At 49.9% G+C, this 24,104-nt stretch overlaps 1 protein-coding gene across 4 annotated transcripts in view; it reads right to left on the reverse strand.

Moving 5' to 3' along the window:
* Positions 1 to 8,613: 8,613 nt before the first annotated feature.
* The window catches only part of KANK1 (KN motif and ankyrin repeat domains 1), a 178,319-nt gene continuing 162,828 nt past the window's right edge, over positions 8,614 to 24,104 (reverse strand). For all 4 annotated transcript variants that reach the window (XM_028150504.2, XM_054727752.1, XM_054727751.1 and 1 more), the window contains 9 exons: positions 22,921 to 23,118; positions 22,159 to 22,267; positions 20,754 to 20,996; positions 19,212 to 19,299; positions 15,954 to 16,173; positions 13,485 to 13,627; positions 12,611 to 12,811; positions 10,279 to 10,377; positions 8,614 to 9,660 (listed from right to left, as the gene is read on the reverse strand). In XM_028150504.2, the coding sequence (XP_028006305.2) occupies positions 9,598 to 9,660; positions 10,279 to 10,377; positions 12,611 to 12,811; positions 13,485 to 13,627; positions 15,954 to 16,173; positions 19,212 to 19,299; positions 20,754 to 20,996; positions 22,159 to 22,267; positions 22,921 to 23,118 (1,364 nt within the window). In that variant the 3' untranslated portion in view covers positions 8,614 to 9,597. The remainder of the gene's footprint in view (positions 9,661 to 10,278; positions 10,378 to 12,610; positions 12,812 to 13,484; positions 13,628 to 15,953; positions 16,174 to 19,211; positions 19,300 to 20,753; positions 20,997 to 22,158; positions 22,268 to 22,920; positions 23,119 to 24,104) is intronic.

Genomic DNA, 24,104 nt, shown 5'->3' on the forward strand with positions numbered 1-24,104 from the left:
TTCAGCGTCTGTCTGCAGCGAGGAACTGCGGGCCACTAGGCGTCGCAGCCTTCTTCAGTGAGCACAAGGAGGGGCAGCCACAACGGGGAACCGCCATTCTCCAGTGCCTCACAAGGTGCCAGCTGGGTATCATAGTTCTTCTCTTTGCTCCTCCCATTAGCTTCACTTTTCTCCCATCAGCACGGCTCTCAGGCTTGACTAAAGTGATGACCACAGCCTGCTCCATCTTTCTAGTAGGATGTGGGGTACATGCCCCAATATTTTGAGATTTCAGTAGAGAGCTTATATTTAGAGTGAGCCAGAAGGGTTATAATGCCCTTAAGCAAGGGAGAATTCTTCTCACTTCTCTGCCAACTCCCTGCCCCCTCTCCCCTCAACATCACTCCCCCGGCACGCCACAATGTCCAGGCTCCATGTGCTCCCATAGGCGGGGATCAGCTATCGAAGGGGGAGGGGTTAGCCCTTTAGTAGCTGCCCAGAGACTGAGCCAGAGGGACCTGGAAGACTGCCTCAGAGCAATTCCATGGACTAGAGTTCAGAAATGTCTGTGGGGCCTCTCCCTGTTGGCCACGGGACGAAGCCTGTGGTGAAAATCATGCTTGAAGGTCATGCTTGTCTGCTAAGAGCTTTGGGGGATTCTGACACAGCTCATGCCACTGTCCTCTTTGATTCTGCCGGCAGGAAGCCAACGCTGTGAAGGTCAGATTCCCCTGCTCTCCAGTGAAGGCTCCTCGGTGAGGACTGGCTGGAGCCATCTATCCTCCCTCCCTCCGTGGGCCTCACCCTGACCCTCCTCCAAAACAGCCTTTGAAACGCACTCCACGACTCTCATAACACTCTCCACTTCCAGCTGCTTGGGGCTACCACCCCCGTGATGCTCAGGTTACCATCTTCTGTCCACTGCTTAAGTTCACCGCCACGGGGTGCTCTGAGGCAGGTGACTCCAGGTAGGGGCTCCCCCATGGTGACAATGAGGCCTCTGCGTGGAAGAGGCTCTGCCACATGTAACTGTCTCCACCCTTCCCCACAGGTATTGGAGGAGGTTAATGGAAGGATGGCTCTTGAGCACCCTCCCAAGTCCCACTGAGAACTACTCCTGGGGGAGGACCTCACTATGATGAACTTATTGCTCCAAACTTCTTGTTTATAGCCGAACACTCTAGCATGCGGCTTTGCAATTCTTCTCACGAATTAAAGAGGCAGGATTTGTTTCCCAATCTCCTTGAATCCTGGCTGGCCTTGTAACTTGCTCGGGCCATAGAAATGATGAGGTGCCGGTTCTGAGCTTCAGTCTCCAGCAGCCTTGGCCAGTTGTCCTTCTTGTGTCTTTGTGCGAGTTGTGAGACCATGCTTGGGCTACTTGGCTGCAAGATCAGAGTCACGTGCAATGGAGCCGAATCGCCCTCAGCTCCCTGACCAAAGCCAGCCTGGAACAGCTGACAGCGGGGAGTGCCGGCCAAGGTCAGCGGAGCCACCTCACTGACCACCCAGACATGTAGCAATACATGCTTATTGTATGTCACGGAGGCTTTCAGGCCGGCCTGCTACACAGCATTACTGTGGCCATAATCCGCTCACATGCCCCCCTAGAAATTAGAGAACGATGCACCCCTTGAAGAAACCATATGTATTAGAAGCAACTTTCACCTTCAAATAAAATGGGTTCCTGCAGATTACTTCTTCCTTTGCATTGCTTGGAGCTGGTCTTCGACTCTAGATGTGTTTAATATCATGGCAGAAACCAGAGAATGAGCACCAGAATCGAAAGTCACTTTTTATTAGGCATCAAACGAACACACGTGGGAGAAGCAAAGCCAAGAAAAACGGCGCTTACTTCTGTTTGCATGGACGCCGGCTAATACGGGACTTCCCTGCCCAGGTGGGGTTGGGTGGGTTGTCTGTAGCAGTTACTATCCCTCATGTTGGCATCTGGAAAACTCCTGTGCATGTAGAGGTCATAGTATGAACCGATCACTGACAGGTCATCTTTATAAAACGTATTGGCGGGCAATGGCAGTGTGTGGCTTCCCTCATTTCAATGCGGACCAGAAGCACAGGTAAAAACCTGGCAGAGCAAGCCCAGGAGTCAAAGTCTCTTGTGCTCTAGCAACGGCAGGGTTACTGCCTCCCAAGCTGGAGTCACTGAACTCTCACACAGAAAGGTGAACTCTGACTGTCCTGCCTGTTTAAACGTGACACAGACCGGACCACACAGCAGGGGTTTTTTATGGCTGTCACCAAGCTTCGGGCTATTGGTGATATACTTGGTCATACACCCTAACGATGACTGAATGAAGCGTGTGGGACAACTTCATTCGTGTTCTCTGGTCATTCACCGCCTGCTGCCAATCAGGGTCAGCAAGCGTAGCTTCTAAAAGTGAGCCTTGTCTCTCGGAGATGAATTTAGAGGCGGGGGAGGACAGAAACAAGTGGCCTCCGGTTTCCCAGGGAAACACTGATTTCTCCACCCTCTTCTTACTCTTCTCAATTCAGTCTCTGGCCCCAGAGCTATGGGCACACCCTGCATGCCTCTGGGCAGGAGCCCCCTCGGGTGGGTTCCTGCTCCCATGCGCCCCGTGGCTTCCCTCACAGATGCTTCTGTCTCCGACCTTGGCGTGCGCATCCCGGAGGACGGCTGCCCTGGCCCTGCACAGGGACGCACTGTGGGCCTCTGCCCGGTGGCGGCAGGAGAACACAGACATGGAATTCAGAGGCGGCAGCTGCGGGAGGCTCCATGCAGCACGCCCTCGCCTCGGGCCCCCACTGGGCTTTCAGAACCAGAGGGTGATTCTTAAAGGAGGATCCACGAGGGAGGGAGCCGGCGCAGAGAGAGAGGCCCCGTGGGATTCGCGTGAAGAAAGATTTTCTTTCTTTCTAAGGATAATACGTGTGTCATTTTTCTTACATGGCGGCTGTGATTAAAGTCACGTCCTCTGGCCAAAGGCGAAAACCCAACTCTGGATAAATACAGGACTCTACACACTGGATATATTGTACAGGCTGCAGAGAGACCGATTTGCCAGTAAACAAGTGCACCTTTGTAAAATTCAGTTTTTAAATCGAGGAGCAAAGGGCCCACAGGAAACTGGCTAACTGCAAGGCTTAGTCACTGGAAACTGCAGACAAACAAAACCCCACAAAGCATACAAACACCAAGGAGGCCAGCAGGTGCCGCGGGTGGGATGAGGGAAGTCTCCTTGTAATACTGAACACGCCTTCCCCTGGAGCAGCAGTTCGCAAAGTGCGGCCTCTGGACCAGCAGCAGCAGCAGCACACCGGGGGACTTGTGGGAAACACCAGTCCCTGGGCCTCGTCCCAGGCCTACGGAGTCAGACACGCTGTGGTCTGTGTTGTCACCCTCCCCGCCCCGGGGGATTCTGGTGTGAACTCAGGTTTGAGAACTGCAAGTTTATGAGATCCAATCTGTGTCAGAAGGTACATAGCACATGGCTATCCTTCCCCAAGAGATGTAGCCTTAAGGCATCTATGTAACATATCACCCTCTCTCCTGGGCATCTAGGATGGGACTGAAACAGACCATCCTCAGGAAAATTAAGAAAAGCATCATTCGCCCGGCCAGTGAGGCTCAGTGGTTGAGCATCACCCTACGAACTCGGACAGTGGTCGGCAAACTCATTAGTCAACAGAGCCAAATATCAACAGTACAACGATTGAAATTTCTTTTGAGAGCCACATTTTTTAAACTTAAACTTCTTCTAACGCCACTTCTTCAAAACAGACTCGCCCAGGCCGTGGTATTTTGTGGAAGAGCCACACTCAAGGGGCCAAAGAGCCGCATGTGGCTCGCGAGCCGCAGTTTGCCGACCACGGAACTAGGAGGTACAGTTCCATTCCTGGTCAGGACACATGCCCAGGGTTGCAGGCTCGATCCCCTGTAGGGGTGTGCAGGAGGCAGCTGATCAATGATTCTCTCTCATCATTGATGTTTCTATCACCTTCTCCGATATCAATAAAAAATATCTTTTTAAAAAAGAAAAGCATTATTCCAATACTCTTCCATGTTCTGTAAGCCACCTGGTTACAGCGGCACCCACTTTCTATACCAATCAAGAAAACCTAAGCTATGCTGTGGCAACGAACCTCTTGCAGATGTCCCTAACTTAGCATGCTAAAGGTTTATTTCTTGCCCCCCATACACCTGGTGACACAGGTCAGCAAGGGAACGCTACCCATCACTCAGGAACCCAGGCTGGTGGGGACGAGGACATGCCAGGCCTAACTGCAAAAGCAGGCGAGCAGCACCCAGAAAAGGACGGGAGAACCTGAGGACAGCCCGGATGACCACTGTACAAGGTTACGCCTGGGCCACGGCAGCCATCGGATGCTACGCTGCGTATTAACAGTAAAGAAAAGGCAAGGCCAACACTTCTCAGTTTTAGAGTCAGCACCTCTTTGTTCCCACTGATCTTCACATCAACTAAGTCTATACCGTCCCCCCACGGTCTTTTTTGACCAAACTTTTTCATTCTTTATATTAAAAAAAAAAAAAAAGAGTATACACACAGGAAAGTGCACGAATCCTGAGGATACAGCCTGATGAGTTACCACAAAGTGAACGTAGCAGTGGACGGTCATCGGGCACTCAGCGGCCCTCAGGCTCCCTCCCAGCCATCTCCTCCCCCTTTCCTAATGGGAACACTCTCCCGATTCCCAACATCACGCTTCAATTATTATTTTACACACATGCATTCCGCTAGCATGTATCAGCCAGGCAGCAACTTCTCAGCCCCGGCAGGTGGTGTGACAAACCCAAGCACAGTAGCCGATCTCTGTGAGCTGCCTGGAGGAAGACTGGTTCGATGGGGAGGGGGGAGGGGGGAGGGAGAAGGTGGGGGTGGGGGTGACACTATTTTGGACAGGTTGGGCCATGAGCTCTCTGAGCTCTCAGGGACTCAACCAAATTAATGAGTATTGTCTTTACTACCTGTTTACTTGCGCACGTTCCGTATTTCATACCTGGGCAGATGCCCTCACAGCCGGAATCGCTGCTGCCTGACAGGTGACGAGTAAGTGACCCGCCCAGTCGCCACTGGGTCTCCCGCAGCCGACCGCTCCAGTGTTGAACACGGGTTGTTTTCTCGTTCTCCCTTTTGTACAGCCTCGCCCTTCCAGGTGGGTCTAGGGCTGGGTTAACTGGCTGGGGAATGAGGAACAAGTGAAATTGATTTTGGCCCAAATACAAGATTGGCTTTTGGTTTTAGGGATAGTCCTATGCAGCTTCCATTCTCTGAAAATTAGGAATATAGTTCCTATTTTCTTGCCTATTAACTGATCAAAGGTCTTCATGGAGAAGCAGTGGGCAGTTGGTCTCCTAAAATGCCAGCTTCTCCCCAGATGTCTTCAAAATCAGACACACCAGTACAGGCATGCGCCCATAAACATGGTGCCTTGCTTTCCTGCCTCTCTATAAAACCCCTGCAGGCATTCGGGCCCCATGTCCTGGGCACCATTAAATTGCTGACTAACTCCATCTGTCACAGTGAAGGGCTGACTGTCACTTCCCAACCTTCCCCCCACTTCTCTCCCCCCCCACCCCCGCCCAGGAAATGGCCAGGGACTCTGGTGGGTGGGCAGTGAGTGTGTGCAGCTCTGGAACACTGTGGCCAACCACTCAGCCACATCCTTTGTGGTCATCATCTTCAGCAGATGTGCCTTAAATATACTTTTATAATCAGCTGGCTTCCAAATGACAGCCGTGCTAAGTAAGCAGGGAGTTAACATATGATTAGTAATTTCCTCATGGCACAAAGGAGAGTGAAATAGTCTCTGGCTAAGGCTGGGGCTTAAAAAAAAAAAAAAAAAAACCCCACACAAAAACTAAAAAAAACCTGTGCTTTCAGTAAAAAAAGAAAATAGAAAACTGTCTTTATTCCAAAGCCAGAGCAACCGGTCACGGCCTTCTTCCTGTGCAGGAACATTGCTGCTTCACAAGGAAGTGGGGAAGGAAGAGATTAACAGGAAAACATTCCCAGAGCTGCCTGCCTGCTCAACTGCTGTCACTCATGTACTGAGCCGCCCCACCTCCCTTCCCCATCAACACACACAGATGGATCCGTGGCAGCAGGTTCCTGGCCTTCTAGAAATGACTCCTCCAGGCTCCACCCTGCCTACCTGGTTTAGAAAAGAACGTAAGGGTAGTGTTCTCATCATTCAGGAGTAATACAATTCTCAGCATGCACCAAAGGTCACACTGAGAGACCTCAGGGAGGCTCCTTAAATATTCCCAGACCTAAAGAAGCAGATCTGCAGGGTGGGGCCCAGAATTTGTATGCCCACCAGCTCCCTCCGGAGATTCCTATGCTGCCGTGACGGGGGAAGCTCACACACAGTACCACAAAAATAAAGGTATCTCTGCTTGCAGCAGGCTTCCCCCTCAAAGGGACCCTGAGCATTTAAAGAAAGATTACAGCTCATCTGTTTATGATTTCCCTTGAGGGGAAAATTGCAGTTTTCTGACCTGATTCCGTCTGCAAGCACTATCACCTATCTGCAGTATTTCAGTGTTACATAAGTCAGGGAGAAAACTGTGCTCGTGGGAGTATCGAAAAATTACCGGTAGGGACCCAACATGTCATTTACTGTGGGGACTAGTGCTAGATAGTGTTGGGGGTAACTTTCTCCAGAAGCAAGGCCCACCTCTGTGGTAAGTATGGGGTTTAGTCCATTCAGTCCTAACAGCAGGACAAGGTGTCAGTTTTACTTAACATTGAAGTCTCCGAGTTCCCATCGCTCTGTTCCTTTAGTCTTGGGGTCGACTCTGGCCTTCAGCTGCTTCTTCTTCTTCTTTTTTTTTTTTTAAACCCTCACTTGAGGATATGTTTATTGATTTTAGAGAGGGTGGGGAAACATCAATGTGAGAGAGAAACGTCGACTGATTGCCTCCTGTACCCACCCCGTCTGGGGATCGAACCCACAACCTAGGTAAGTGCCCTGGCTGGGAAATGAACCTGCAGCCCCTTGGTGCATGGGATGACCCTCCAACCAACTGAGCTACCCAGCCAGGGCTGGCCTTCAGCTTCTTAATTTCCAGGGCAAGGGTGTCTGGAAAACTGGCTTCTCCGTAAAGCTGGAAAATAAAATCAGGTCTCTCCAGCCCTCTGCCAGCCTCTCTTGGGGACCTTGCCCAAGCGGTGCCCCCACAAACCCCTTTCTGTATTTGTGCCTCAATAAACTGCAGCTGAGCCAATGGGCAGACTCAGGCTGGTTCATCCAGTGTGCCAAGACCCCAAGGTAAAAAGCCTTCAAAGGGCCCAGTGTGAGCAGAGCAAACACGGCACAGGAGCAGACGTTCCCCAGGAGCTAGATGTGTCCTGAAGACCTCACTCCGCGGGAAAACAAGCACTCGTTTTCTTTTCGCGAAATTCAGCACCAGAAGTCTGAAATGGCAGCACGCAGATGTAGGAATTCATTCTCTCCAGCACCGACAAAATCACCTTCCTTTCTCAAATGCAACAATGAAAATTCCCAGGATCACAAACCACCGGAGATACAGCCCCCCTTGCTCAAAAGGCATGTCAGGCGGTTAAGAGGCAGAAAACTCACAGCCCCACTTCTCTTCAAACACAAACACTCTTCTGCTTCAATTTGCTGTGCGACTTCAGAGCTGATGGAACTTGGCCTTCAACAACTACCTGAACCTAAGGTTAGCCCAAATCCCAGAGCTGGCAGATCTGTCCCAGGAGGGAAAGAGATGCTCGTGACCCCGGCACCTGTGGCCTCCTTTTCATGCTTCACGGCCCTTCTGCCCAGAGGCCCCGGCATGAACTGAGCCGTCCCTCTGTTACTGCCCCATGTTGGCCTGAATTGCCAGCAATGTTTCTCCAATGCCTCCAAAATCCTTCTCTCCAAGGTGCAAACGTCTGAGCTCGTGAAAACAGGCTGTCCAGTGCAAGCACGGTGATGACACACACACACGTCTTCTGTTGGGAAATTCTAGTCTCTGGCCTTATTCTTGAGCTCAAGAATGAATGAGCAGAAGAAAGGAAGGAGAGGAAGACAGAAAATAAAGGTTGAAGAAAAGCCTCAGGGATCTTTTGGCGATGCACCTGGCTCTCGCGGATGACCTGGGTTAAAAACCCACCACCAGCCACTCTGCCCCAACACCTCGTGTGCATTTTGGCCACCGTGCCTCTTCACCTTAATGAGATGGACTCGATCCCCATTACTTTTTAGAAAGGACTTGGAGACAGGTGCTGCCGGGCCATCGGCTGTCTGAAATGAAAAGCCTGCCTGGCTCCGTCTCTCCTTTCCCGTCCTCACGGGTTCCCACCAGCACCGGCAGGTGCGGCCAGACTCCGAATCGAGGTGCGGTGCCTCTGCACGTGAGAAGAGCGAGCTCCTCGGCTCCCCTTGGAGATGACCCGCCTGGTGAACTGCTTGCCTAACGAGGTCTTGAGTTTCAGACTCGTGACGTGCAACCCGAGTACTGAGCAGAGCTGGGGCGCTCTCAGGAGGCGTCTTCTGTTGTCGGGGTGCAAGCCCGGCGGACCGGGCACTCGGCCTCCCCGTGCAACCCATCAGCTGGTGCTGCCACTGCTGTATGTCAACAGCATCAGGCAAACGGCTGTCAGAGAGGACGCAGGGACGAGCAGAGAGCTTAATGAAATTTTATTTTGAAAATATGGCAAGAGTCTAAGGCACTTCAAACATTTAAATACATATGACCATGGTAAGTGTGGCATGGTATAAAGGAATCCATAAATACGTGGAGAACTACACAGTGTTTCTCTAGAGGCAAATATATAGCCGATTCCCCTAACACAATTCAACCTTTGTCATCAGGTAACGGAGTTGTGCAATTATTAATAAAAATATGGTACTGTTACATGTAGTTCTTCATGTCTTTTATTACCACGGAATATAAAAGTTGAAAATACTGTGTCAATTTTATATAGATACCTTTTATATAAAAAGTCATATAATACATCCACCGAGATAAAACCAACCGAAAAGATTTCCTTTTGTACGTGTTATACTCTTTTTTTTTTTTTTTAAGAGTTCCATCTTTTCATTTTAACCCAGAAACCTACCAGCCCAGGCCCAAGTTGCTGATGACCGAAGTCATCTCAACTTGCTTTAAAATAATACAGACAGACAAAACAAAACGTCAACAAAACCATCCTGGAATGGAATTTCTGAAGAGCTTCCCAATAGTTCCACACCAGTAAATACAAACGCTTGAGGAGAAACTGAGAACACGGTGCCAGCGAGAACCCGACACTCAGCAGCGGCGGTGGGGGCGGGTGGAGAGGAGGCGTAGACGTTGCCCGCTCAGGTCAGGTTACAGTTTCCTAAGACTGTTCATAACGGAGCAGAGACTCAACAGCAACAGCGACTGGGGTCAAGTGTGCCCTCCACAGAGGGAAGATGGCCGGAAGGGAGGCGGGATGTGCCCGCCGGCAATCGCTTGCTGGCTCAGCTTCCACCCTGACAGCTCCAGCCTTCCGTCCTGGGCTTTTTGCATTCTGTTTGCTGGTGAGCTCAGGCACAATACGCATACATTCAGTATCTGTCACCCCAACAGGAACAGTTAGCAGCTTCATGGTGGCGTGTAAATGGATGGCTATTTGTACATAATCAATCAAAAGAACCTCGGTGGGTGGGACCTGGAGATGCCTTCCTTCCAAGCCTAGGGGTGCCCTAGAGACCAGGAAAGGGAAAAAATGGGGGTTAGTATGTGGCCTCAGGCAGATGTGGCCTCAGGCAGATGTGTCCTCTGTGAACAGGAACTCCGTCTACCATAGCTGACAACCCCCGGTGAGCCAGAGACAGAGAGGGAGCTGGAACACAGAACACAGGTCCACCAGCAGGAGGCGCTCAGGAGCCAGCTGAGCCCAGCAGTGCTGCGGCCAGCTGTCCTGGGAAGTCAACTTCCTGCCAAGACTGGATTCTGGGACCACAGGCTGCTATTCACATTATCTGCATTTTACCAAAAAATGGCAGGAACGTGGCGGTATGTATTAGTTGGCTCGGGATGAGCCATTTGAATAATTCTGCCCAGAATAAGCCCTCCATGTGAGGGTGTGAGAGTGCGTGTCTCCTGAGGACAAGCAGGGGTCCGTTCTCCGCTGTGCTAACCATCAGCACTCCTGGCCTTCTGAGTGGGGAAAAGGGATGGACACTCTTGGGTTCCAGACTAAAACGTCCATTTTCTGAACCCTCACAAAACCTGTGCCTCCCGTCACCGCCCAGAGGAAGGGGGCCCACCTGTCTGGTGGGTTCCAGCCTGTTAACAAGTGCCAAGTGCACAACACTGACCGGAGACTGGGCTTTGGCGAAGTTGACGTGGGCATAGAGGAGGACGGCGATGTCCTTGTGTCCCGCTTCCAGAGCGATCGAAAGCGCGGTGCTGCCATCCTTAAAGGGGAAAGGAACAAGCCAGGTTGGACTTCTCAAGACGTCCAGACAGCCAGAGGGGAAGAGGCAACGAAACAAAATACCCTCCAGTAATGGATATGGTCCCCCAAATCTGGCCATTTGTTCCGTCCTTTAAAGGGGAACTTTTCTGGACCTCGATGTGCTCAGCTCTACGAGGACAAGGACAAATGAGGCACGGTCCCCGCCCTGAGGAAATCACGGTCAACGGGACAGTCACCCTGTGTCTTCGCCTCACAGTGGTCGGCGTACAAGCCTGCACACTGTGAGCCCTGGACAATGTAGGCTGCCCACGGAGAAGTCTCATTCAACCACTGTGCCCACCAGCGGGGACAGTAGGAGAGGATGGAGGTAGAAACGTATTTTAATCCCCCCCCCCCTTGTAATTACCAATGAGCAGCAGGCATGTACCATGGTGTATGTTTTGACAGCCTGCAGTTTGCCTAAGATCTCTTAATTTTCCTCTTGGGGAGAGAGCTGGTCCTGCATCCCTAACCACCCCTGCGGAATGCTGTGCGTAACATCAATGCGGAAGCACTGAATCCCGCTGGCTTGGATCTTATGGAGCCCTGGCTGTGTGGCTCACGTGGTTAGAGTGACGTCCAGATACGCCAAGCCTGCAGGTTTGATTCCTGGTCAGGACACATATAAGAATCAACCAATGAACGCATAAATAAGTGGAATAACAAGTTGATGGCGCTCTCTCTCTCTCTCTCTTCTCTCTCTTCCTCTCTCCCTTCCCCTCTCTCTCTAAACTCAATAAAAGTAATTTTAAAAAAAGAAATGTATCTTATGGAAATATGTGGAAAAGACTACATATGGGAAAGAAAAATTATCAGCAAAATGTTTGGTTTCTATTAAAACTGCAGGGATTTAGATGGATATAAAAGAGCATCAAGGCAAACAACACTATAACTGAGTTCCTGTCTAGTATTGGAATAAAGATTCCTTCAGTCACTGGCCACAGGAAACCCTGTGCATGAGGTCTGAATCTTACGGGCCCTCCCTCCCACTCGGCCTTCTGGGAGGCCAGCTGGGTGCCCGCCCACTCCTTGAAGGATGAGGAAGTAGACCATTAGCTGGTGACCAGGAGGTCTGGAAGTCACTGTGGCTCTAGGGCCTCATATTACCATATCCACAAGCTGTTCTTCGTTGAAAGAGAGTAGAAGCAAAAGCCAACCGACAAAAACCAAGACGCACGGAACACAGTGTTCTTGAGGGAATGAGGCAGGACTGCGGGGCCGCTCCTGCCCAGCCACCGCGCCGGCAGAAGCAGGCGGCCCTCGCGCCAGCCAATCCCCGCCACTGGCTGCTCTTCCTGCTGCCTGGGGCCCACCGGGACCTGAGGTCCAGTGCGGAGGAGGATGTTTTTTCCCTCTCACTTTTTAGTGTTTCCAGTTAAGAGGAAGCTCTGGTCCCAGCCTGTGCTCCACAGAGATAAACTTTTCAAAACAGAACCAACCCAGCCCGACCTCTAGGACCTCTGGACCTTTCCACCCTGTCACCACCCAAATGTTAGTTCCGACGAGAGGAGCAGCCTTCCTTAGGATGTTCCCAGTCAAGGGTTATCTGGGGGTGGGGGCAGCTTAGCACCTGCGAGAGGAGATTGGACAGATGACGATGGACCAGCCCGAGCAGGAGGGGAAAGATGTGCTGAAGGGAGCCAGGGCCGGCCAGCATCCCTGGCTGATGAACCGTCACTCCCGTGGGCCCTGGTGACGGGCACACCTGCCTTTACTTCATTTCCCTGGGCAAGTGTTTCCCTGTAGTCGTCACGGTTCTAGCCACCCAATAACCCCGACTTGTGATGGCTGGTAATCCGGATTTCCAAATGGACCGGGGACCTGGTCCTCTCAGTGGACTTAGAAGTTGCCTACATCTGATTCTGTATTGTAAATCTGTTCATTCCCCTTTACTAGTAAAGGGGAATGAACAGAGGCTGGTGGTTCTCGTGCCTGCCCTGCACCTCCTTCCTTTAGTCAATTTTGGGGTGAGGTCTATTTATGGCTCCGCCTTTGGCTTTAGTTAATGGAGTACTAGCTGGCGCACAATAAATGCTGCCAAGCGGGGCCACGAAGCGAGGTGGCCTGGGTGGCGACACAAATCCCCAAGGAGAATCAAGGAGGATTTGTTTTCTGCCCCCCGGCCAGGTGGCCCTCGCAGAGCCCCCCGCTGTGCCCTTGCGGCCCCCGGCCCCAGCGAGACAGACGCTCACGTTGTCCTCCAGGTGGCCGTTGCAGCCGGGCTGGGCCAGCAGCAGCTTGACGATCTCCACGTGCCCATGCTCGCTGGCACACATCAGGGCGGTGGAGCCCTCGTCGTCCTGGATGTTCACGTCAGCACCGCAGGCCAGCAGGCCCTTCACCATGTCTATCCGCCCATGGCTGACCGCCAGCATGAGGGCGGTCTGTCCTGCCTGCGCAGAGAAATGGCAGTGAACTTCAGAAGTGCGTACCGGGCCGGCAGGGTGTGGCCTATCAGTGGCGGGAGGGGCGGGGGGGAGGGAGAGGTGTGTGTGCTGGGGGTAAGGAGCGGGGGGAGGGGGGTGGAAGGAATGGGGGAGAGGCGGGAGTGTGATGACAGAGGGGAAAAATGGACGTGGAAGCATGCGGGTGGAGGCAGGCATGGAGCAATCAGCTTCTCCTGAGCGATGAGCTACGTTAATGTGTGAGATCATCAAGTATCGAGTCAGTTTCCCCCTTTAGCTTGGAGGCTCTGTCTCATTATATCAAGGAGCTGGAAAGTCAGCAGATGGTCAAGCACGTCAAACTAGGAACACATCTGAGCTAGGGGCACCCGGCATGCAGACACCTGGTCGATGTGGGGACTCGCAGTCACCGATAGGCAGGCTGACCTACAGTTTACGTGCACACGGCTCCCGGCAGAGGACGGAGAAGTTTCCAGTGGGGAGTTCAGGCCAGTATTCCATTGAGCGTTTGGTCGTCTGGGGCTGCCAGGTAGCCACGTGGACTCGGGGCGGGGCCGGTGGGTGAGTGCGCAGGGGTGGGAGGGGGTGTGGGGAGCCGTGCAGGTCAGAGCTGCGCTAGCAAGCACGGACACGAACGAGCCCGGGAAGGAAGTGCGCTCACCTGGCTAGCTTTGGCGTTCACATCCCCACAGCCAAAGAGCTCTTCCACAACCCGCATGTCCTTCTCCGCTTCCACGGCGGCCAGGGCTGCCAGCATGATGGGGGTGTAGCCCGCCTTGTTCTGGTGATCCACGTTGCACACGTCTGCAGCGACAGGGGTCTTGTTTAGGGATAATTCCTCTCCTAACAGGCACTGAGGGGATGGTGTTGGGAAGAGCCCAATGAAATGGCCTCAGGAGGTCCAAGCATAGGAGTGACTTGGAAGGAAATGTGAGGGGTGGTTTTATATCACACAAAAAAGTTACTCTTTTTTATTTCATGAGGCCGGTGAGCTTTCGGAACATGTCTCGTTTGCAAACTGGAATCGCGTGGCGGTCTGGGAGGCTGTTCTAAGTAATGGTTGCTGTGAAGGATAAACGATAATGTGGCAACTGGACGTTGGTCTGTGTTTAGGAAGTCACTGTTTTGGAGTGAAGAAGGCAGTGAGAGCTACAAGTGAAAAAGGTGTGTAAAGGCCTGTGCACGGAATCTGAATACGAAACCACGACTCATTCTGAGGCCCAGGCTTTCTGCATCTGACGTGTGGGAGGCCTTTAGAAGCAGAGTTTCAATCACACGACACCTACTCTGGGAATTGTGGTCTGAGCAAATGCAGTCAAGTCCCAAACTGCCAGGGACTAACAGACCCTGTAAACCAGACCTTTCCTATTCCTATAATTACTAAGAGGTCTTCTGGGGCGACATTATCCTCCAGGCCTTTTAAAATTCCTTCCGCACTAATAAAATGAAAGGAATGGAGGGTGCAGGAAAGACACTTGTGTGTGTGACCAAATGCAGTTAAAATGTCAGGATGTTTCTATCACATGGAGGAGGTACCATGAGACCTTCCCCTGAGTTCTGAAACGACTGTACCCCAGGGACATGTGGCATCTGCAGCCGTGCATATTTCTGAATGTAGGAGAGGAAAAGGCTGTGTGATGGAGAAGCGGGTGAGCAGACGTGCTCTGCGAGGCTCCTCAGCATCTGTGACGTTCGGTTCAAACACACTTTATGGAGCCACAATCTCAGCCTATAATGGTGGTCAAAGTAAATCCAGCCCAGCCAGTGTGGTTCAGTGGTTGAGCATCAACCCATGAACCGAGAGGTCGCTGGTTTGATTCCAGGTCATATGTCCGGGTTGTGGGCTGCATCCCCAGTAGGGGGACTGCAGGAGGCAGCCAATCGATGCTTCTATCCTTTTCCCTTCCTCTCTCTCTCTCTCTAAAATCAATAAAAACATATATATATATATATATATATATATATATATATGAAATCCACAAAAGTGATTAACCAAAGGCATCCAACAATGGAATTAACTAGAATCATTTAATTTACCAAAATATCTTGTCCACACAAAATATCCAAGGCTAGGTTAGTTTTATCCTAACATGGCCCCTACGCCGGGAACAAGCAAACTTAGAAGAGAAAAATGGATAAATCTGCCTGGTTTCTTCCCTGCATTCATCCAACATCCACCAAACAGAGCAGGAAAAGTTGGGCGGCTGGCTCAAGCAGCAGCATAGGAGAACTGGGCAACTTTATAGTCATGTCCTAAATCAGCCGTCCACATTGTGTTTTCATTAATCACACCCCAGGCACTGTGAACTCTGTATCAGCTACATAACTGAAGTGGAAATAGGGATTTCAAAAATAAATCAAATAAAGCCTGAAAGAGGGGCACAAAATGGGGGGAAATCTACAATAGTGTCAACAATAAAATAAATACATAATAAGTAGATAAATCAAAATGCTTTGGGAACTGGGCTGCTCCATTTGAATAACAAGTGGAAAGCTCAGCATTTCTCAAAGGGACCCTCCCATGTAGTGACCCCTTGCTTCCTCTTTAACACATCCTTTGGCAATATTCTGAGGTGGCAAGTTCCAGTCACAAACAAGAATCTCCACAATTCTCACGACTATGGTTCAGATACAAGAGTAACAGTTTCTTCGCTCTACGCCGATTTCCCAATAACGGGGTGTATTTTGGCGGAAACGCGGATGATTCTACCATAATCCATCACAGAGCCTTTGCTTGGTCCCCACACTCCTCCCCGAGCCAGGTGGCTGGAGGTCGTGGAGCAAGGACAGAGGGAGCAGCCAGGGGCACCAAAGCCATGCCCCTGGGCCCCGGGGCACAGCCTCCCGGGAGCCGACCCGCTACCCGTGCACGATTCCAGCGGCGGGAACTGCGGCCCAGGGATGCCCCTCGCTCGCCTGCAGCTGAACAGCAGCAAGAATATCCTCCAAACCTCCTCTCAACACGGATCTGGAGTCTGTCACCCCGTTTCGTTTCCACGCCACGCCTCCCACGCGGAGTCAGGCGCTCCCTGCCTCACCATGTGGAGGAGCAATGGGGAGGACTACAGGAGGGCACGGAATGGAGGCACTGACCGAGCACCCTGTGAGAGAGGAGCCCACGGCCACGTACCCGCGTCCAGGAGCAGCTTGACGATCTCGAAGTTGGAGTGCGACACGCTGTAGTGCAGGGCCGTGTTGCCGTTGCCGTCTGCCATGTTGATGACATGGCGCAGGACCTCGGGGGACACGGCCGCGAAGGCCGCCAGGTAGTCCCCCACCATGGCCGGGACCGCCGACTTCTGGCTGGACACGCGGAACCACTCGTGCTGCAGGGTGTTCAGGCAGAACCGCTGCCAAAACACCAGGCCAGGCCGTTAGTGCTTCTATTTATAGACTCCCTGGGACCCAGCTGGAAGCCCAAAGAACCAGCCTTGTACAGGCAAAGCCCATGCCCTCAGCTCTGGCTGCAGAAACAACAGCGAAACCCAGAGCCCCGGGGGAGGCCTCAACTTCCACACTGGGTCGTCCCTCCTGCTTTTAACCTCAGACGTATTGTGACTTCCCTAAGAGGCAAAGAGCCCTGTCCGAGAGTTCACATTCTGGCTCTGCTTCTCATGGGCTGTTGAAGACCCTGGGGAAGACACTCGTCCTGTGCCTCAGTGTCCTCATCTGCAAAACGGGGACAATAAACATACCTTTCCCTCCACGGTGTGTGTGGTAGAATGACTGAGGCAATACACGTAAAACTCTCAGGCCTGGCTCCAGTTATTACGGAACTATGAACATTATGTAGTTACGCTGGCCGTGCAAATGATCTTCACAGTAATTGGGACAGAAGACATTACTCAACCCACACTTAATTATGCTGCTCAACTCCTTCAACATCTCCACAGCATGAGGCTGGGAGACCATAAGCATGGAGCCGGCTCAATTCCCACGCCAATATTAAGGTCATGTTCAGCCACGGAAAGGGAGGAAAAAGCAGATCTGGGACAAATTACATTTCCCATGAGGATCATCTGCTTTTGCTCATCAGCCCCACTCGCCTCCCCCCTTAGGGTGTGGACACATGACATGTTCTTCATGGATGACCAGGTCAAACTTGCACCGCATGAAGTTCAAGGGGCACAGCCAGTGCTGGTGATGGGGATAACTATACTTTTCTCATGGGCCCTCTCTTGTGCGAGGGCACCATTCATCTGTGCTTTGCTTCTCTTTACAAGATTAAAAATGTATCAAAGAAAGATGGAAAGTCTATGTCAAAAGCCACAGAACCCAAGAAGTCCTCTTTCTATAGGCAGGTTGAGATTGCAGAGCTTCCCTCTCTATCTTCTTGCCCCTGGTTATTAAGTTTTAGCCCCTGCAACCATATTTTTGGTCACTCATTGAAAGGGGTCCTGGCCAAGAAAGAATTCTTCTATTTTTTTCTTCTTTTTTTCTGCCTCCTCTTTTCTCCCCCCCCCTCCCTCTTTTACACATTCAGATTTCTATTTCTTTGGAGTTATAACACGGAAGGAAGGGGAATTATGTCATCTGGTTGTCCTGACTCTTGTTATGGCTAAATATCCAGTGTCCTATAGGGTTATATGGCCCCTGACATTGTGACCATTCACATGTCCACTACTTTTCACAGCACAACACTTTAAACACTTTTTGCACGAAACCAATATTCAATGAACAAAAATGTACCGATCACGGAATGTGTGCCTGACACTATGCTTGGCAATCTGGGGTCGTAGAAATGTGAAGACTTCCCTGAAGACCACATGGCCTCGTATGTTGAGCCAGATTAAAGAAAAAATATATTATGGCTAAAAAAATCAGGGGCCTGAAAGCACCAGTTTTAAGTCCAGTTTAAACCTAGTGGGAAATAGTCACACATTGCAGTGATGTTTCATGGTTTGGCTATTTGTGACCAAGGTTCAGACCAGCATTTAGTGCATCACTGATAAGAGTTCAGCATGTAGTCTGATGTCCCCGCTCGGCCAGGAATTTGATGGAGCATTTCCTTCTGTAAACATCACTGCCACGCTCCTTTCAGCACACTGACTGAATGTCAGGACTTGGCTGGCTCTGATGAAGTTAAGTCTCTATAGCAGCACACACAAATATGAGATGACACCATCTTTCTTTTTTTTTTTTTCTTTTAAAATACCATATACTGAGATTATGTGATTTAGTTTGGATAAAAACAAAACAAAAAAACATGAACCCAGTACTCAAGACAGGTATAATCGAGCCCCAGCACTAACTAGTAGCTGCCACTCTAGACAAGATGTATATAATCTTTCGGGCCTCGGCTAAAGCAGGATGAACCAGAACTGAGGGGCCTTGTAGGCACACGCCCACGCACTTCTCACGCCTGCGACAGTCACCCCCAGCTCTTCTTCAGACTGTGTCTGCTGTTCAAGAAGGAAATCTAGTGGCCTCTCCAGGGTTAGATAAGTCCTTACATCCCTCTAGCCCTAACATTTTGGTTTTATAACTCTCTAATCCTGTGAGGCTTATCAATCAACTCCCGAGCTAGCTGCTGACTTAAGTTAACCCGCATAAAACTTCCCATTAAATCTAATGCTAAAATGCAAAGATTCAGCTGCACATTACTGTCTAAAACAACACAAAAAAACTACGTTTTCTCAGCGCACTGAATAGAGCTGTCAACACCAGGGCTGGTCTGACCTACGAAAGAAGCCACACATCGACTTCACCGACGCCTGAGAGGGCGACAGACCTGGCAATGGGTCGGATTCGCCACTGCCACGGGGACGCGGCTCTGTCCCATACCGTGCCCCTCGCGCTCACTACGGCAACCATCAGCCCCTTTGCTGTTTGCTTCTGAATCTCTCAGCCTGTGAGATGACGCCAGTGCAGTTTATTCCTAAGTTTAAAAATAGTGGCAGCCTGCATTCCACACCAGAACATAATATGCAGTTTCGTAATTAAAAGGAATGCTGGCCTTGGCCCAGATACGTTTTTTCTTTTTCTTTTTTTTAAAAACCCACACACATATGCTAACGTAAAAAAAAACACACATCTCGGGTGTTGCTCCCTGGATCACAAGGTTTTGTAAGTGGAAGCAGCACACGCAGAAAGGTGCCGAGGGACTGCAATTAGCCCTGCCCTCCCTGTGCAAGTATGCCTCGCAGACGCACCACCCCTGAGAAAAGTGCAGGTCGAGGGGGATATCCGAGATTGGGCCTCCGGGAACGGCTCAGCGTGACCCAGGGAGCGAGGCAGCAGGACGCGCGCCCTGCCCACACAGGCTAGAAATAGTCTGGAGCCGAGCATGCTGGCAACAACAGCTCAGGGGCGGGCCACAGCTGCGTGACCATGGTGTCCGCTCGGCACTTTGCACAGACTGGGGACAGTGACTGTAGATCAGACTCACCATATCCTTGCTGGTCAAAGCTTTGGGGTCATTTATGTTATTTTTCAGTAAGTTGCATGCGGACAACATCTTTTCACTTAATTCATACCTGAAAGTGGGGGAGGGGGGGAATAAAAAGAAAGAAGCTCACGACTGGCCATAAAAGAAAGGAAAGGCATTTTTATCTCAAACTCTGTAACACTTTAAGAGACAAGAGGCCCCACGCCGAGCCAAGCTCATTGCTCGGTGCAAGGTGCTTCCCTGGAGGGGGTCCAGGCGCCCCTGGGTGGCCGAGGGCGGATGCTATGATACGGGGCCAACGCCTCCAACCCGAGATCACCAGAGATCACGGCTTTTCACGGGAGCAGCTTTAGGCCTCACCAGTTTGAATTTTATGACATTATTGTGGAAGAACATTTGGATATTTTTCACCCCTTTCGTTCTGAGTTCTTAAAAGTGCTTTTTATTCTTATGGGGTTGAAGAGGTCTGAATGACCACATACCCATTACGCTGACCAGTAAACCACACGTCTCAACTCACATTTGGTGAGCCAGGAATTGTTTGTTGAACCCACATGAAGTGTAAACTTAAAAATCAGAGAACATAGGATATATACAGTATATCTCAATAAAGCTGTTAAAAAATCAGATGGCAAGACATCGAGCCATTTGAAAATACTTGGAAATATAAACGAAAAATACTTACCTTGTCTTAATACAGTTAAACTTTCACTTGCCAAATTTTAAAGAAGGCAAGCTTTTTAAAATGTTCTGTTTATTCCATCACAGAGTGAAAAACCACACTGAAATTTCCATCTGTTCATTCTCTCTGGTTTTATAGGCACTGCTGCTGTATTGACCAACTCTTCAAAATCGACTACATTTTATGTGCGTGTTTCAGCCGACCAGTGTTTACTGGATATTTCAGCTGCTGTTTATGATATTTCCAAAAACCATTCTTGTAGTGTTCCCAATCACTCAACGCACAACCAAAAATAGACGTGTGACTGGTTACATCATCTTTACAGTAAATATGGTCTTTGGTTGAGGCCAAAAAACTGTCCCTCTCACACACAACGATCCTGTAATAACAGTACTGAGAAGCGTATCAAGATAAATGACTGATGGTAAAATCTAAAACCTTAAGAGAAATGTGCTGGACACAAAAAACTCTTAACATGCCTTTACATACAAGATGAGTTGTTCAAACAATGGAACCCTTAGAGGCACTTAACAGCTCTATGGACGGTGGCTCCAGTATACAGTTAGATAACAAATACTTAAAGGTGAAGGAAATAAAGGTGACCAAACACATCTAGTCGTTCTCTTTGCTACTGTAAGAGATGTAAGAGTGATCACCTTCTTCTACACTTGTCCTTATCAATATCACGACAAGATGTATGCATCTCTGAGGAACAGACCAAATTTAGCTTCCCTTTGGAGATTGGGGAGAGATTAATAAGCAAATGAATACCATTGCAAAATCTCCCTAAATGGCCAACTCTACTGCCAAGTACATTGAACGTGGGAAGGGGGAGGGGAGGGAAGGGGAATGTACCACACCTCTCTCTGATTTCCACCTTCTCAGGTTCACATTCTTGAACCTGCATTTCATCTTCCACCCTGGCGGACTTGCAACCTTCCACATTAACTGCTTGGTGCCCTGCCGCCATGCCCCGAGTGTCTTCGTCCTCCTCGTCCTCCTCCTCTTCCTCGGGAGGGTACTCAATGACATCACACTCGTCATCTGACTCGGAAGAAGAGCTTTCCTCTGAGCTGGAATCATCACTTGAAGTTGTCTCATACCTAGGTGGCAATTGGGAGTTCAGGAGATGCACGGTGTGCCCATCAAGACCCCGTGACAGAAATGTCTACGAAGGGAACGCTGAGGACCGACTCCAGAAACCTCACCAGTGCTTTTAGTCCCCACACCAAGCACGTCAGACGTGCGGCCAGTGGGCTGCCTGCCTCGTTTATTTAACATGCCTGCCCTACACTGAGCAGTCCGAAGGAAGGTCTATTTAAAAGCCTGGTAGTTCTGAATGGGTTCTGACTGAAGAGGGATAACCTGCATTGCCAACTGGTACACACACACACACACACACACACACACACACACACACACACACACCAGAGGCCCAATGCATGAAATTCGTGCAAGGGGCTCGGCCCTCACAGCCGCGGTGGCTGCCTTGGCCCTCGCAGCCCTGGCTTTGTCCGGAAGGTCATTCAGCTGTCCAGTCTAATTAACATATTACACTTTTATTATTATAGAGGGAGAGAGAGAGAGAGAGCACTTCTTGCTTAGTATAAATCACAGGAAACTTTATCATATAAGAACTAGGTCTGCAGTTGTTCCTTTTTTTTTTCTATCCTTTCAATATAGATTGATTTAAAGGTTGGAAGACCAACAGGCGTAGCTATTGACTTGTGCCAATTAGAAGAGAAGGAACAAGCAGGTAGTAAACATTCTATAGAGAAAACAAAGAACTGACAGCAGGACCGGTTTGCTCTTCAGGGGCAAGGCCCTACAATTCTGTTTGCAAACACGGAGCGCCAAGCGAAAACAGCCCGTTTTGAAGGAGCGGGCGACTCTCCCTGGCCATGGAGTGACGCGCTCCGTCTCTTCCTGTCTGTGTCTGAGTTCTGATACAGGTAAGTACACGTTGTCCAAAAGTGCAGGGAACCTGCTGCTTTTGTCGAAGACTATTTTTTTTTTCAGGTCAAAGGTGAGAAGATGTAAATGGCTCAGCTTCATCGGGTATCCTTTCAAGAGTGACAGATCCTTAAAGATAGCAAGAGGGGGAGAGGAGAGAAGCCCAAGTGCCCCTTTCTTAGGAGGGAGTCTTCCATCACCAAGACGTGGCAGCATCCCAGGCTAGGCACCTCTGAATAGAACCTGAGCAGGCAGGAGGCAAAGGAGACAGAAACACCCCGTATAAATGCCGGCACCACCATCTTTCCTTACCCTCCATTAATGCCAACAAACTGGAGATTCTTTTTCGCTCCATTTGAATCTTTGTTGCCATCTTTCTTCTTCATGATGGACTTCAGCGTACTTTCATTGTTTGCGCATACTGTGAAAACATAAATCAAGGCGATAAAAATTAACATAACTCATACCCATACAAGTTCAGTGAATAGGTAATCTTTCTTCATGTACATTTAGATTTCCCCCCTCATTCATGTAAATACAGATCTTGGCATGTATATATGAGAAACCTGCACAAAGTCATTGGAAAATTGTGTGCATGCATGCATGCATGCATGCAAAAAAAAAAATTTCAAAGTTCCACTTAATAATGTTCTTTATGGAAAAGAAAAACCATTAGTACTTCCAGACATAACAAAAGCAGCAACTAGCGTGTGTACCAGACTTCACTGTTTATAAAGTGATGTCGTGTCTCATTTGATCTTCATAAACCATTTAGGCACTAAAATAAGGGTTATTATTATAACTTTTCTTCAGCTGAAATAACCTGGGGGAAATACATGCCTTCCAGACTGTGAAAGAGGGAAACGCTGTTTAAAATATTTTCTATTTCATAAAATCAGGTGAGTTTTCTTAAAGGGACCACAGAGCTCTTTCTTTAGTAATCCTAAAGCTCGCCTAGGTCCACCTCCAGGTGAGTTCGTTTGTTAGGCACAGGGACCTCAGGTTGGAACGCCGGTGCCGCCGGCCTGGAATGCTGACGCCGGGAGGGGCTGGGCTGGGCGGGAGGAAGGTTACCGTAGAGGCCAGCGGCTATCTGGTCATCTGTCAGGTTCACTGCAGACAGCGTGCTTTCCTGAGAGGGGAAGGTGTCCTCGCTGCAGACGGGCTCTCCTTCTGTGAACCCCACCTCCCGTCCGAGTCGGGATGTCTGCGTGTTTAACGGTCCTCCTGCCTGTTGGCCTCCACACCTACAGGTGTATTCCAAATTACTTCCTGTCAGGAAGGAGAAGGGGCAAGAAGTGTGTAATTCTGGAACCAAACCAAATGGACTAAATGGTCGAAAATAAAAAGATTCTTGCAACTCATCATTTTCTTAAGTGTTCCTCCCCCACCCCCCACAATTTCTTTTTGCATTCGTGGAACTACTATCCAAGCCACCCAAACGCAAACCCCCAAGGCCTTCTTGACTCTTAATCTTTTCCTTTATTAGCCTATCCGAAGCTTCTCATTCTCTCTGCTCACCGAGCCTTAAGCTGGGCCACCAGTATAGCGTCCTGACGGTCCCACTTCCTCCTTTTTCCCCCTCCCGCATGCTGCTGCAGAGCAACACTCCTGCTCAGCTCAAATCCCATCGTTACCTCAGCTAAAACGAAACCTAAAAAGTTCCCCATCACTCGGGAAACACAGAGCCAGAGAGTCTAGATCATTTGCAACCTGGCACCAAGGGACCTCTCCAAGTTTACTGCCCTCTACGCCTGGGGTCCTTCCTGGGGTGGGGACTGTATCCCGGCAGATGGAAACACTTCTGTTATGCCCTTCTTCCACCTGGCACGCTCCTCTCCCCCACCTCCACATGGTCAAGCCCTCCCATCATGCCCTCTTCTGAGTCTTCCCTCACCTCCCTAAAGAAAAATAGCTTGCCTTTCCCTGAACTCTCACAGCCCATCCTTCATACCCTTACAGGATCTATAACACAAGGCAGCAGGTGATTTGTGTGACTGCATGAGACTCCCCTCTAGTCTGTAAATATTTTAAGGACACCAAACATTTCTAACCAACTTTGTTTCTCTCACCACACCTACCAGATTGCTTTTGTGTATGTTAGGTACTTAATATTTGTTCACTGACTGAAGCAGAAAAAATTGGATGAAGTACTATGCAATTAATGTATATAGGTATATCACAGAATTTTCAATATGGCTAACATGGGAAGATATTTACAATATATGGTTAAATGAGAAAAGCAGATATTAAAATTC

The sequence above is a fragment of the Eptesicus fuscus genome, chromosome 15 (genome assembly GCF_027574615.1).
Source record: "Eptesicus fuscus isolate TK198812 chromosome 15, DD_ASM_mEF_20220401, whole genome shotgun sequence".
Lineage (NCBI taxonomy): Eukaryota > Metazoa > Chordata > Mammalia > Chiroptera > Vespertilionidae > Eptesicus > Eptesicus fuscus.